The following is a 16,692-nucleotide window of genomic DNA, read 5'->3' on the forward strand; positions in this document are numbered from 1 at the left end:
CTTGGTTATGAAATTTTGGGTACTCAAATATAAGCTAGGCAGAGGGAAGAACAATAATCAACGCTTACCAAGATTCAGATACTTCTTATGAACCGCTTCATATGCCGTCCATTCAACGTTTTTGAACCTTGCTCTCTCTTGTCTTGTGGAGTGACCTTGATCATTGTCTGGAGATTCGTTCGGATTTCTGAAAAAAAATATAGTATTGAAGACATCTGTGAACATCTTCACAAACTTAAAGATCAGAAATAATTCAATTTATATAATTTATTACAAGAAAACATTTTGTTCCTCGGCTTACGTTAGTATTTGCAGGAATATGTGAAAAAAACAATAAATTAACGTATTAATGGTGTGAGTTCAACCTCATATTTTGAAAAGAGCTCCATGGTAGAAATGTAATGACCTCATCTGAAAATACAATAGTTTTGAAATAATTCTTCTCAGGAGAAATCCTTTTGTGATGTTTCCTTTTCTGCACAGGGACTGAAGAGTGAATTGTCACCTTTCGTGATCCATGGCTTAAATTTTGATAAAAATTCTGTTCAATTTACAAATATATGGATTGAATAATTATTTTTTTTACGATGATGGAGATATAAACATGATCCTAGGAGAAGAGCTGCGAAAGGTAGTTGAAATATTGATGGTTAGTTGAGGGTTCCAATGCGCCAGTAAGGTTCGTTAATTGATGCTTTTTATATTTGAAAAACTAGTAAAGTAGTAGTAGCTAAGTAAAAATGCGCAAGTCCACTAATTTGTGGCCACTATTCTGGTTATGAATTTTAACGAGCGTGTGAAAGCTCCTAAATCAGGAATGAAAGATTTTCACTAGTTTTCAAAAATCAGAATGATGAAACGGATACTTTCTAGTTATTGATACTTGTCCGATCGGATTGAATAAAACAGTTGTAACGATAGTTTTTTTTTTTAAATTTTCACCCTATCATGTTGGGCATTTCCAAGTTTTCCTCTAATTATAGATGAAGCACTACCCAATTGAATATACCACACACACCTTGGAAAGATATTCATAGAGCTACTTCCCAATTCCGAAAATTTCAAAATTAGTCTTTGATCTAATTAATTTACACGTCAAGTTACATGAAACTTCGAAGCACACACTTTTTCCCTCAAACTATCAGCTACCTCTCTGATACTCACCTTGAATATGGCACCAATTACGCTAGGCTGTTTTGAAGGTATACGTAGATGGGAGGCAATTAACTGTTGTTAGGATCCGAATCCGTACACTCCTCGCTAATTGTTGATATCGTTAATTCTACACGTTCAGAACTCTCAGGAGTGTGTGATATATATGTAGGTATACATACACCTAGGTGAGTAGATAGTTGACTTTAGAATTCAAGTGTACCTGGACTTGAATGCGATGGGGGTTTGCTTTTCATTCACTAAAACTGGGGAGTAAGTATGAAAGGGCTTCTAGAATAATTAATGAGCTTATTGGATTTGCATACATGAGGTTTATGAATGACAGTTGTTGGCAAATTAGGAGGATTGAAGTGGAATTATCCTGATTTTTATTCCTACCACCTATTATAAGCAACACGGATTATGAGATTTATATACCATGGTGTGAATTGTGTGAAAGAGTCGCTTGTGAAATATTATGAAAATCATCAAGAAATGCTCCAAGCTACTTCAAGACTAGGTTGGAAATATAATATATATAGTGTCTATAAACATTTGTTTATAGACAAAATCCCTAAATCCTTCGCAAATGCGAAGGATTTAGGGAGATGATTCCTGGATGAAAATTAGCAGGGGTAGTTCCTATAAATTTTTTTAAAAATCTGGATCCCTTCCAAAATACAGCCATTGGAAGACGAAGACGAGTACAGTTTTTATTTTTTTTTATGGATTCTAAAAAACACTGAGTCATAAAACTATATAAACATAATATGAAGCACTAATTAGATGTCACTCACACAATTTTTTTAGATCTCATAACTTCATTATTAGGGGTTGAAAGTAACAACCCCTTATGATTTTCCTTCAAAAATTGTTTCCGGGAGATAGATTTTTGAAAAATAAAATTCTCTTATGGTTTCTCATTCAATTCTGGGGAAAAAAGTCTGTTGCAAAATTTCGATACAGTCGATACTTTTCTTGGAATAAATAAAAACTTACAACCAGTATACGAAGGTCTATGAATTGATGTATGTATTTTAGCGGAAGGTAGTCATTCTATGGAGCGATGAAATGGAATGAACAGTGATCAGAACTGCTTGTAAGTTTTTATTTATTCCGAGAAAAGTATCGTTAGTATCGAAATTGTGCAACAGACTTTTTTCTCCAGAGAATTTTATATTTTGAATATGTATCTCACGAAAACAATTTTTGAAGCAATATCGTAAGGGGTTGTTATTTTCAACCCCTAATAATAAACTTATGCAATCTAAAAAAAAAGCGAGTAATATCTACTTAGTGCTTCATATTATGTATAGTTTTATGGCTCAGTGTTTTTTATTCCTTCATTTCCTTCTTCAGAATGAGGGATCCCATAGTGAGATTGGTACATAATTGAAAAGCTAGTATAGTTTTATGGCTCAGTGTTTTTTATTCCTTCATTTCCTTCTTCAGAATGAGGGATCCCATAGTGAGATTGATACATAATTGAAAAGCTCTTCAAAATGAACTGGGGATTTATTTGGTTGTTGGATAGTTAGTTGGATACTATTTTTCATATTGCACGCTAATATATAGTTCCGTATTTTGCAGGAGTAGATCTATGAATAGCTTTGCTAAGCGTGAATAGACAAATATTTTTAGGATGTGAATTTTCCAAAATTTTGTTATTTTTCCAGTTAGAAAACATACAATGTTGGAAACCTTAGTTAAAAAACTGAATTAGTGAATCCAGCAAAGCTTCATCTCCAAGTCTTCTCCATATTTGATTGTAATAAGTACCATCCTTTCGTGAATCGGAACAAAGCGACTACCATTAACCAATGTTGTTATGGCGGCTCAAAGTCGCGTCTAAGTTATGACCGTCCAGAATCAACATTTTCTTAGGGAAACAATGGAGTGCGGCCATTAAAATAAGCGTTTCCGGGTAAACAAGAACGTTTTCGGCGATTCAAGGGGATGAATCAGAATGTGACAACAAATTCGACTGACAAATTACCGAAGTTCGAGTGCCAGAGCCGGAAGTAAAAAGACAAAGTTAGGTAAAATGTCCCCATCCGGGTGTAACTAAGGATCGCTCGAACTACTGGAGTAGGGCCCCGTTCCGGATTACTACTGGAAGGAGCGCAGCGGAAAGTTAGGAAGACATAAGTTTGTAACGAAGAGCACTCCAGGGTTGGCTCTCCAGAGGGGGCATTAGCGAGTATCTGTTCCGGAGATAACGTAGAAGTTTTCCCGGTCGTTAGCCGGAAGGAGAACATCAAAGGGAGCCGACATTCTCAAGAAACTAACGTTTAATTCGAAGATATTGTTCTTTCATCGCGTTCCTCAGAGGCTGTTAGTGGTGAAACAGTAATTGCTGTTTGCGGAAAACATCAGTGTTTGAACTTGATTCAAGATTCATATGGGACAATCTTCGTGATGTCGAGGAATTTCCGTTGCAATGGACACCAATAATACTCATCGATCAAACTGATCGATGCAGAGTACAGAACTGGACGAGACATTGCTATTGGAGAAAGAGGTTACAGTGATATTTACAGCAATTCAGCATCACTGTGAGTTTACCCAAGAAATTGCAAAACCGCTCATAAAAAAAATTTTCCTTGCAGTGTGCTTTTGCTACCACTAGTGTGGAAAAGTGATTAAAGACTGAAATGAGTTGGAAAAGTGGAAAACAAAATTCAAGTTCACACAAAACTATTCTTTCCTACTCATGCGAATATGCAAAAATGGCAGAAAAATGGAGGAAATTATCATTTTTTGCACTTGTTAGCAGACGGAAAATATTTGAAATTAGATGAATTTTCCAGGGCTTTCTCAATCTACTAATATTAAAGAAAAACATTTATAACCCTCATAATCTCTCAAAAATGTAACCCAATAATCTTGATTAGTTATTGTCTCCTTGTAATATGAAAAAGTGTGTTCAGGTGCTGAATTCATGTTCCATATTCGTTGATATTTTGATATTTTTTTTTTTATTTACTCGAACCCCTTTATAGTATAGTATAGTGAGAAGGGGTTACAGAACACTGCGACCTCATGGTCTATTGTGCCCTTGAATCCACTTCTTTTTAGAAAGAACGAGTAATTCAGTACAGTCATATAATTAACACTCACCCAGTTCTGATGAAATTGCTCCAATAGATCATTGTAGTTTCTGAAAGCACAACTTCCGACTTGGTATAGTTCTTGCCAAAATGGACCAAACCTCCCACCAGTGGCGCCCCGAAAAGGTAGGCCAGTTCTTCTCCGTGAATGCATCCCTGACGCTGAAAGGTCGACTGAATTAACAAAAGTATTTCCATAGTTTTGTTATGATAGTTTCGAATTTAATCAGTGAAACATTGTTTGATTTGAACGATTTGAATATGAATGTGGACAATTTGGAAATATTTGATACTCTTTCAAACTTTCTCTTCTAGGAAAGCTAACCCCCATAAGCATTACAAATTATAATTAGCGTCTTTACAAAATATGAATGTCTATTCGATTTTTCTTCTACTGCAATTGAGATTTTGTCAATTAATCAAGCAAACAACAGCTTTTTCCTATTCTATTCTTCATTTTCAGGTTTAAAAGAAATTTTCGGAAAAGAATTCAACAACTATCTGCCTTTCACATCGGAAGTGAGTCCATTTTTCGCAAATAATGCTATAAATTCTGTCACAGATAGCCGATATTTGATCGTAAAATGTTGAAGACACGAATCATCCAGAAATACATCAACTGACACTAAAATTCCGAAGATTAAATTTTTTCAACCTCCGAATAACCCAATAAAAAAATAAATCGTTGACTTGATTTCATGAAAAACATCCGGGATGGATTCTATTTATCTCGGTTTAAGAGAACACTTCATATTGATGGTACCATCAACAAATTCACCGGAATATCTTTCCGTCCATAAGAGTTTATGGGTAATTAAATACCCGCTCCCTTTGCTCTCTAATAAAGACGGATAAGTGCAGATAAAACCCCACAATGCAAAAGCGCCTGATGATGTAGGTTCATCTTAATTTTTTATCTAACCTGGAGCGTAAAAAAAGATGGCTCAAAATTTACTGTGGCAGTTTTCGAGAGTATTTTGTCCGAAGGAGCAGATTCGTCTTCATTAATTAACTCGATTCAGGAACTTGGGGTAAACGTAGGAATTGATGAACTGGAGAGAATGATTTATGAAGCAATGCACGTGCTTCGTTATCAAAAATCTTATGAGGGGAAAGATGCGGTTGGAATCTATACTATTTTCGTCAGCAACTAATCATAGTATTCTGTCAATTTTTTCCAGTGGTTGGTGAATAACTGAATAACTTATAACGTTCAGGCATTATTATGACGTATTAGTACCGTGCTTGTCTGCACGGAAAAAGGAAATTCATATCTTTCCAAATTGGGTGTAGAAAACTGACGTCAGAATTCTATAAGCAAAAACAGTTGTTCAAGTTCACTTAAATCGTGAAAAGATCCCGCTGCGCATTTTCTTCATCCAAAACTGCCGAATAAAAGAATGATTACCTTACTCCCCTTAGAATTCCCCCCAACCTAATTGAATAATCCTCTTATCATCTGAATTTTTCAGGTATTGATTTCATAAAAATTGGCCCAAATCTGTAATTCAGATAAGGTATACAAATAGGCCTCGCCGAAGTAATTTTAGGATATTGAGGAGCAGATGGCTTCTTCTGAATATCATTACGTCCGATGTAAATTGATACCCCACTTTACTCATGCACCCCCGTTAGCCGATGGTGACTAAAAGCAAAATTAAATGGGGGGGAATAACAGATCATACTTCGAAGAGATATTTTATTCGAGTGTCTCAACAGAAATTCCACTTCTATTAGCAACATGAGTATTTCGCGAATTGCTGGTGGGATAGATATTTCCATACCAAGAGAGGAATATACTGAATTGAATCCATTGGATATTTTGATGCTCGTTGCAAGGGGTGGTCATTATTATCCACGGTTGAATTTCCTGCTGAATTGACCATACAATTTACTCTTCTGCAGGGGTACAAGGTAAATTGAATGTTAGACGGTTACGGTTACAGAGCTGCCAATCAATCCCATCGAGTTTTGTCCACCATGACTTTGTACAACATGACTTCAATGACAGTTACTGAAAATTTTATCCTTCTAGTTAGAGGGCAAGTAGCGTAGTCATGACCATCTTGTTGGTATTCCGATTTCGCAAATAATTCTGCATTCGTTCGGAATGTTAGTGAAGTTATATGATGAGAATCACATTCAGAATTCTATAGGAAATCCAAAAACGTGCTAATTTATAAAGCATGCTTTTAAAAAAACGAAATTGATAGCTACTTTTGGCATAACCTCTAAGTGAAACAGCATGAACATATTTTTTGTAACTTTCTTGGTATCGCGTAGGTATAATATATATAAAATGAATTTCATGAAAATACCCGGAATACGGACCATAACCATCATAACTATAGAAATATAAAGACAGTTGAATTTCATACTGCGGAGCGTGGAAATCGAGACTACATCGTCCTGTCAGTTCTAGATTAAAAATGATGCATGGATCAGTCGAAACAGAATGCTAATTTCTTCATTCCTCCACTCTCGTAACAAACGACGAAATCCCGCTCCGTGTAAGCCGTAATTTTCGCGGTACACGCTGATATTTTACATATTTACCATCCTACCAGCCGTTTTTGCCTCCTGTAATACACGGACGTCCCAAAAAAACACGTACACATACACCCATTTCCACTTATCAGACGCTGGCTGTCTCTCGTAGCTCTTCCTTATTTTCCGGGAACGAGATCTCCGCTTTTCCTGCTTTAAATTATTCATGTAGTATGTTTCATTCCGCTCTGGAAGCCAACCGTCGCCCACCTTCCGTTTTTCATACATCGGAAAATACGAGGTGGATCTTGGTCCATCGCATCAGGAGTGGTTGTCAGTAGCAAATGGAAATTTAGGAATATTTATTCGAGAAAATGAATAAGGAAAGCAATGGAGCAAAGTTTTGAGACCTTGCACGCTTTTCAAAATTAATTACCAAATCGGTCATCCATCCAATAACTGAACCCGCCCAATGCTGCTTCGATAGGTAACATAAAAAATGTATAAGATTCAGAGAAATGACTCGCATCAAGTTGAAAACCAGCACTTTAAAAAATTGTTTTGATGGTCCATGCAAAATTTGAGCTCCATCCATCGAATAGTTTCTGAGTTTTTGATTTCCTTTATTTCCTAGTAGCTAATAGTTTATAGTTTGATGAGGGGGTTACATGTCACTGCGAGCTTAAGCTCTATTGTGCCCCCATTAGAGCTCACCTTCTAGTTCCAGAGTTCCAATGAACTTCAGTATTTGAGAGGGCTTCAAGTAGGCTCAGTCCTCATCCCGCCCATAATTTTCTCTAACAAGACATTACTTACGTAGGCTTGCAATGGCGAGGCATTCTTTAACCAGGTGAACACGACTTTCCTACTCTTCTCCAGAGAATCTACAGTCGTCAGTTTCTGGTAAACACATTTTCATCATATGCTTTCTAAGGCGACAATGTGCGTGATAAAGCCTTAGCTTAGATTCATATACTTCTTGGATCTTGTAGTCTTAAAATTCTGGAAGGTTCCTCCAGAGTCCAGAGTGTTTCTCTTTTGATTTGTTCCTTCTCCAGAAACTCTTTTCTGTGTCCTTTCTGTCCAGTGTGTTGGTTTTCTCGATTCCTTTGATTCCAGAATAACCTGGAACCCAGACTAAGAAGACCTTGTTGGTCTTGCCTATTTCATTGAGTTTTCTTCGGCACTCCCATGTCAACTTTGAGTAGATGGCATAGGAGTCCAGTGCTTTGATAGTGGCTTGAATATCAGAATGGATCACTATGTCACATCCTTGATAGTTTATTTTCAGGTTTAGATTCACGCATCTTTCGATTTTGCAAGTATTTCTGCCTGAAAAACACTCGAGGAGTAGCCTAACCATAGTGTACATTTGGTGCTTTTCTAGTGATACACAATTACAGTTCAAAAATTCCAAAACATTTGTCACCTACCTAAATCTGAATCAACCCTGAAAAATTCAAGTTCCTTTCGTTTTTCTTTCGAGAGTTAGAGTTTCCAGGACCGACCGGACTCAATTATATGACTTCTAATTCTTCATCAATTTGGGAAAAATGCAAGCAGAACTACCTCGAGTTGTTTCAAACAGTAAAAAATTTGGAAATATCTTTTTAAGGAATATTATTCTGCTAGCTTTATCCTCAAAATAGTAGAACTAAACCACTGAATGAACCAGTTTCAAATCAAATACATATTCCGTGATTATCTGAAATCTAACTAATGATTATGAATTTGCCAATTTTTTCGCGTAAGAAATGAATGCAACCTTTGCAAAGGTTGCAGTATATGCTAAGCATATCTTGACAATACGCCCACTTTCCTGTTTCGGTGTTTTTAATACATCCCCAGGTGCTCCACTTCCCAGATTATCTCATCACCGGCTATCGGGGAGATCTTTCTGCGACGATTTGCTGTTCTGTAGTATATAAAATGCCAACCTTGATTTCTACTGTATGCTTCCGTCCTTAAGCGACGCGCTAGTGTAACCGGCGATGTGGAAAGCCCCGGAAAAACTATTAATAGTCCGCCAACTTCTCTAATTCGTTCGGCTGGTTGGCTGGGGAAACTATCGGAATTCCAGGCGAGGTTTCGGGATTTGATCGAATTTCCGGGTTTCCGTAGGAAGGGGATGACATTGCGTATAGGTTCACTTTTAGTGGATTATATCAATATCTTGCATCTCGGGATTTGATGTTGGAAACAGTTATTTCAGTAGAGAGAATATTTAGAACTCGAGTGAATTGGTTTATTGATGAAACTGAGCACATACCCTTCCAAAGGATTTCGTTTTGACATGTTGATTTACAGTAACGAATACAATACGTTGCAAATTTCTCACACTTTTTTTAAATACCATTTTTTCCGATTCGGCCCTGATAAAAAGATATGGCCATTTTATGTTTTCATAGTGAGCTATGCCACTCCTGGAAAAACAACCTTCAGAATAACTGCCTAAATCTGTGACTCTGCACATCAGTGGATCTTTTAAACATAAACAGTTGTATTCAGCCACGTACCTAATTCTTCAAATTTCACATACTTTTTAATTTTTGAACATCAAATTACTCGAAAACGGCGCATTATACGAGAAAATATGAAGAATACTTCTATTTTTCAAAACGTTCAAATATTCATTAGATAGCGTACAACTTTGTTTCAAGAGTTGGGTTCTTTGAATTTTTCCTATTTTTATGGTTCGTAATGGTCATAATGGGAAATCTGGAAGATGTGGGTGATATCTTGTGTTCGAAAAAGATTAATCAAATAAATTGAAAACTATATTCCGAAATTCATTTCATTCGATAAAGCCGTTTGTGAAAATAAAAGTTCTTTATGGTTTTTCAACATCCTGTATCTTTTAAACCTAGCCGATTGGGAACAAATGGTAGAGGAAAAAAGTAGTTTTTTTGACCTCAAGAATCTACTGTTAAATATTTGTACGAGTCAAAATCGCAACCTGTGTACATTTTGGAAGAATGTATAATTTCTAGGTGAAATTTAATGTGATCAGCAGTTCAGCAAGTGACTTTGAAAAATTCTTAGTGCTGTCATCTCCATGTAACTTGGAACTTTCATGCAAAAGCTCTATCGCTAGATCGATCCCTTGCTGGGACCGGTTCAGCTGCTAACTTCCATCCGTACCAATTAAAAATTCGTCCAATTCCGGGAACAAATGAAGAAAATAATTTTATTTGTACTCCACTTTCCGAATGGGAAGTTAATTTAAGTTTTCCGTTCTTTAAGTAGCTTTGATTTACACAGAGAGTTTCGTTTTAATTTTCGGGATCTCGGTTATTAAACTTTTTCGCTGCGCGGCATTAAAGGCTCGTTTCTACGCCGCCGTCGGTACGGTGAAACTTGACGGCGTCGATTTCTTATTAATTTGGGAAGTTTACTGTCGAATCATTGTTTTTGGAGCATTGCTCCAGAGTCTGTAAGGAGAATTCTCAAGGGTGCGACGGTAAAATGCATTGCCAACAATCTCATTCGAATTTAGAGGTTTCTCCTCTTAGGTCTAATTAAATCGGTGATCGGTATGAACATTGAGCATGATACATATAGGGTGTTTCACGGGTGGTTGACCATAGGCTATTGGTGAATGCAGCTAATCTAGGCCTTTCAGGAAAGTTTCTCTTTTTGTACTTAAGGCCATTAGTTTCGGAGAAACAGGATGATTTATGGATTTTGGTCTTCATTGTCCATATCTATAACGTGAGAATGAGTAGTCCGATTTTGATGGAATTTTGTGGGTTCATTGACTTCCAATAAAGTCAGAATATTCAGATTTATCTTTCAAATATCAAAATCTATATTTTCTGCATGAGTTGAAATACTTCTGGTTTCAGAATCACCCACTATTCTGCCTAAAATTTGATAATGTTGAAAGAATTCATAGTTGAATAATATTTTTCTTATATAATTTTTAGGTAGCGTACTTGGTGTATGTTGATGATTCAGAATGATAAAGAATTGAAAAGGCTTTTATTATTCAAAATCTCAGCAGGTTTCATTGAAAATTATAACTAAATAATTGAAAACAGAACTGTATTCCCAAAAATGAACCTGAATTATGATAACACAAATAATTCTTCAACTGCCCAGAAAATATTGATTTTGATATTTGAAGAATGAATTTCAATATTTTGAATTCTGTCCTGATAATCTGTAAATTGCCTGTGCCATCTGTAAGGGCTATTGAAAGTAAACGAGCCCACAAACTCTCATCAAAATCGGCCCTCTCGTTCTCAAGTTATGGATATCGAAAATTTAAGCTGAAATCCATAAATCTCCCTGTATCTCCCAATCTAATAACCTTTGGGTACAGAATAAACTACTTTTCTGAAAGATGACCCTCATTCACATTAGGGTATGGTCAACCACGCGTGAAACACCCTGTATAAAACAATAATCGAACAGAACATACCCAAAGGAAGGAGAATGTATGCTATCACCGACTAAATATTTTATCGTTGGATCAGATCTAACTTGAGTTGATTTAAAAACAGCAAAGCTTGTAGGTATTACTGTCGACAATCAAGTTCCTTAGAAAATTGTCCAAAAGTAGGAAATGGTTTGGAAAAACTGAAGCTTTATGGGGAAATTCGAAATTTTGCTTTCTGCTGGGTACCTCAATAAGCTTTTAGATACACGTTCAGTAGTACAAATCTGATCATTAGTAAAAATTATCCAATTTAGTTCTTTGTCCTAATTCTAAACTTCCACTGATTATAAACCGCTAATAATAAGTCTCATCATTGAATTGATGTTTGATCTGCTTAAGATATCGAGTATTTCCTTCAATATCAATTTCATAGTGATGCTGAATGAGTTTTGAAGAGGAAAAAACTATTTCGCCCAAAGAAAATATTTTCGAAATGTACGTATGATGACTAGAAACTATTTTTTTTTCAGATGAGAAATATTTAGGTGAAATGCTGATACTGATACAAGTTTGTGCAGGTATACCTAATACCGAAATATCCGGGTCATTGAACTAAAAGGAATTATGTACAAAATTACAAACTGGCTTCAACAAGGCTTCAGAGCTACTCAGGTTTTTATAATAGCTGCACAGTTTTCAAACTACTTAAGGGTGTGCCTGAAATTACTTCATACAAAAATGAATGTTTCTCTTACATCACTCGGGATGCATGGATGGAAGAAAATACCGAATAAAATGACTTATCAACTCGGCAGCAACGGTCTGCATATTCATGACCTTACTCCGGCAAATTGAGGAGCTTGGCTAGACCTCCGGAGAACGACCCCTCTAAAAAAGGACGATTGACATAATGCATTATACTCCAACGTGAATGAAAACAGTGGATTTTCATCAACTTTAATAATTATCTCCGTTGGAAAAGAGCTAGATTAACACGTTGTCGCTTGATTTACCGAGAAGCTGAAAAAATGCGGACGTGAGTCTATTAAAGTACGGGAAGAGCCCATTCTCTTGGTCGTGCTGAAATCGATTGCCCTTTTTTTTCGTGCTGGAGCGTATCCAACTCCTTTTATACGGTGTGAAGAGGACTTCTCCGGGACTGCCTCGCAAATTTGCCTTAAATATTTATTTTGTTTTCGCTGTACGCTCCCCCTATGGAAAACTCTGACTGTTTACACATATATTCGGTTGTAAGTGTATGACATTATGGGATTTTCCCGGATATGAAGGAGTAGCGTCGGGATTCTCTTTATATCCGGCGTTTATTTTTCGGCCGATTACTCATGGCGGAATGTTATGTACGTGCACCAACGCGCCACCCATTTCATATGTTGCTTTCGGAGAGCTATTAATTTTTGATATACAGGGTAGAGCACATAAAATCGTACCTTCCTCTGGAATATTACCATTGGATTATGCTTGTCGGAAAATATCTGGTGGGGTCAGTTAAATATATAATTTATGTGAGTGGTTTCATTCCCTAATCAGGGTGGCAGTGGCGGTAGGTAGAATTTCAAATGGCCAAAGGGGTCAAGTGGATACGCTATCATGGTGTTTGGCAATGTGAAGAGCCTACTGCATTCATTTATTAGCTAGGAATAATGTTTTCTACGGATAATCTTTCACAATTCTCTGCCAAGGTGGAAGAGAAATTTCATAATGAATTTATCACGTATCTATTATTTGAATGGGCGAGGGTGTAAGTCTGGAATGAAATTCATATGATGCTTCAACAAGTTACAAACGGTGCAAAATGTCAATTGATTTTTATCCTTATTTTCTGAGCGTTTTTCTTCAACCCCTTAGCCTCAACCACATCCAACTTCCGTTTTTCAAATGGAAACATATCCTACTATTTCTGGGCTCGTTTAAAAGCTCACGTAAAAAAGAATCCTTCCATAGTCTTTGCTTTTCATGGTTATCAAAAGAACACAAAAATCTCTTGAAAAAATATGAACAAAATATTTACCCAATCAGAAAGGGAGATACTTTGGATCCTGTGGAGTACCTCTACCAAAAATTAGACCTGTATAGAGGTAATTGTCTAGGACAGCCAGTCAGAATAGAAAAAAAAGATCATTGTAGATACACGAGCGTGTCAGATTAAGATATATGTGGTTATTTACATGTTGAATTGTATATATTCTCTTAATCTGACTATTTGAGCATGACGAAAATGTGTGGGAGGGTGGCAAAGTTGAAAAAAAACGTCACGTGTACATTTTCGAGCGCGGTGGCCTTTTTTCTTATTTTGAAGCTAATGATTCAAGAATAACGGCAAAAATATAATCTGACAGTTTCAGCAAGTCGAAATAATAAAAATTGGCCATAAATATCATAAAAGTAGGTTTTTTTGAATTATCTCCTCCTCTGGGCTCCCAATTGTTTTCGCATTCATCATAAAAGTTGTAGAGCATAACATTTTCTACAAATTTTGTCCGTAGCAATTTTTTCTACATTTGAACGTTTTTGAGATATATGACTGTGTTTCTACCTTGACCTTGGCCTTTCCCATGTGTGGCTAAGCTCCTCGCCCTTATCACCCTCTAGCTCGAAAACGATTGAGGGTATGAAAAATTGCTTCAAAAAATATTTGTACAGAATTTTATTCCCTACAACTTTTATAATTAATACAGAAATGATTAGAGGTACAGAAAAGGAGATAATTGAAAAAAATGCCTTGTTGTCATCTTTAAACTGTCAGATTAAGAAAATTCTCCCTGATTAGTGTCAGATTAATGTGCCAATTCTGCAACACCGAGATCAACCATCTGTATGAAAATCTTTTCATCTTCAAAGGACCGGTGTGTCCTTGTGTCACGTCCGAATTGTCAGTCTCTTGAAAGTGCATATATCATAAAACCTTTTTTTCTTTCTACCATCTAATCTTCAACACTTCAACACTAGGTCTTCACGACGCTCGAGTAAATCCCGATTTAGCATCGTCGGCTCCCCAACTATAGGGGTGACCAAATATTATTTGAAGGCTTTTAGCGTTTTCATTTTAAGTTATTGGTAGCAATATGTTAATTTTATTCTGGATATTACCCAACCCTGCATTCAAAAACATATAACAAATAATAAGACTTTATCTGGTAATAGAACTTTTGTTTTCCTTTACTGATCAAATAATGCCGACTTTTGGGTGCAATCACCACAGCCCTCTTAAACACAGTGTTACAAGGGTTGTGATATCGCATCTTTTCCGAGGATGATAATCGAATTAGCATAGTGCCGGCATTCATTCGATGTCACAATCATCACTTGTATTCAAGAGCCGAGGTTCAGTTAACGGATATACAGGGGAATCGAAAATGTCGGCAATATTTTCTAAAGATGATAGAACAAAAGTTCTTTTTATCGAATCCGCTTATAAAGGGCGCTAAGCATCCCAAAACAGCTCAACGAGAATATATTTTTCCTGTATGACTTCTGTACAATTTATATTTACTAAACGATCATCAATCGATCTAGTTAAACAAATGATATTATGGACTGGCCAACCAGCTGATAGGAGCTGCCTTTTTAACATTAACACTTTATTTTCAGTATTATTGTCCACACCGATAAACCTATACGTTCATCAAGGTGACTCACCTGAGGGTAGTCCCCGTACTTTGTCTGATAATCGAACACGTACAGATAGGAATTTCTGTGTTCGGCTGAATGCAAATCAGCCGTGTGAACTACGGGAGCAACGTACTGAGCATCGGATAGAGCCTCGAGGGTTTCATCCCTGATGTTGATAGGATGTTGCACCGGCCTTTCCCAGTCGGTGTACTCGTTGACGATTGTGGCGAGTATTTCGGACAGATGATAGCTGTAGGTATTTCTCACGAAGTTTCTGAGTATTTTCGATCGCCTGTCTGCCTCGATCCCGTACTGGACGTCTTCTCCGTTAAACGCGAAATACGCTTCTGCCTTCACCACCCCAAGCAGAAGGTCATACCTGAAAAAGTAACAATAGAATTATCCCTCGATAGTAAGTACTTGATGTATTAGTCTTCTGGAGGAAGCAACATGCAATTTTACCTTGATAACTTTGACACAACTGTTTTTCGTAGCAGGACACTGTTCAGAATATTGATGGCATTTTGTGGTTCCTCCTTCTCAGGCTTATTCACATCAAATTCTGAATGATGAGTGGACTCTCCTGAAAGCAAGTTTTTAATTCATCGCATGGAATATCAATCTTCGATTTGTGTTCAATGTAGGTTAGGTAAGGTAAGGTTGGGTTAATTCTATAACTGACTCATGATGAATGTTTCGAATTTTGGTTGGAAAAAAGTTTTTCTCACATTCTCTATTATTGTCGATATAAACTTCTGTAGTATTTTTGTAAGCCCTCGAGAGCATTATCATTCAACTATTCCATATCTAATGATACAAAATAATAATGCATAACAGCAGTTTGTGAAGCCGATTGTTCTTCTTCATTAAAGCTACTGCAATGTAATTCAGGAATGCAGGAACATATCACAGAAAGTGAAATGCAGTAATTCATTGACAAATCACCACATGGAAGAGATCAGAAGGAAACCAACTAGGATTAATAGATCTGCTTCGAACTATTGGTTGACTTCCGGAAAAATTCTTTTCTTGAAACGGAGGCTTTCATCATTGCTATCCCAATCAACTTATTCTAACGAAGAACTACCTGAAATATCACCAAAGATGCCACAATAGCAGACGATAGCATAGCTGTTTTTCAGCTGTTCAACACACGGAACCATCCTCCATCATTGGTGAATGTCAGAAATTCGGAAACACAGTGCAAGAATACACATGATGCTTTTTCTATGAGGCTATCAGAAGACGACAATGAAATACCTACTTAAATCGAATGAAGTCAGCTCTTGTACACATCCTGTTGTTACATGATATCTAGCTACAAACTTTACTGAGGTCGCATTGCTCTTAGGAATCGAAGAACAACACACAATAAATAAATAGACCTCTACAGTGCAAAGATGAAAATTTAGCACTGCTTATAGAGGGTGAAACAAATGAGAAGTTCTTCGCATTTGTTTACAGACACCCTATATATTGACATGACGATTTAAAATAACTTCATCCTTCTGGACAGACGCAGACTTGTGGAAATAGACAGACATCAAAACCATCCCTATTTTCATTTCACCTACGGGGCTGATACTTTCAGCTGATAATTTCATAAAATTCGAGGAAGCTTTAATTGGACGAAATCTCTGCAGTCTACAGGATCTTGCAGAAATCGGCACCGCTGTGGACAGCAAGAGTGGTACACATCCAACAGCTCCAGCAGAGGTTAATCCTTTTGGTATCTAAGAAAAATACGCTAATTAGTATAAATCAATGCTCTTTTCATTACCAAGTGTAGAAACCATGATCAGATATGTTCATTCTGAATCTGTAAAATGTTCTTGCATACTCGTGCTCCCAACATGAAAACCTCAGGTAAGAAGGATATTTCAGCCCCAATTAAAATACAATGGAGGAATGATGAATATTCTAATAGCACGG

The 16,692-nt window shown here is 36.7% G+C and overlaps 1 protein-coding gene across 1 annotated transcript in view; it reads right to left on the reverse strand.

The window, feature by feature from the left end:
* Nucleotides 1-16,692, reverse strand: part of LOC123311437 (neuroligin-4, Y-linked) — a 381,697-nt gene that overhangs the window by 16,561 nt on the left and 348,444 nt on the right. The window contains exons 5-8 of the mRNA XM_044895388.1: nt 15,223-15,343; nt 14,788-15,139; nt 4,273-4,424; nt 69-187 (exon numbers count right to left, since the gene is read on the reverse strand). Coding sequence (XP_044751323.1) covers nt 69-187; nt 4,273-4,424; nt 14,788-15,139; nt 15,223-15,343 — 744 coding nt within the window. The remainder of the gene's footprint in view (nt 1-68; nt 188-4,272; nt 4,425-14,787; nt 15,140-15,222; nt 15,344-16,692) is intronic.

The sequence above is a fragment of the Coccinella septempunctata genome, chromosome 4, assembly GCF_907165205.1.
Source record: "Coccinella septempunctata chromosome 4, icCocSept1.1, whole genome shotgun sequence".
Lineage (NCBI taxonomy): Eukaryota > Metazoa > Arthropoda > Insecta > Coleoptera > Coccinellidae > Coccinella > Coccinella septempunctata.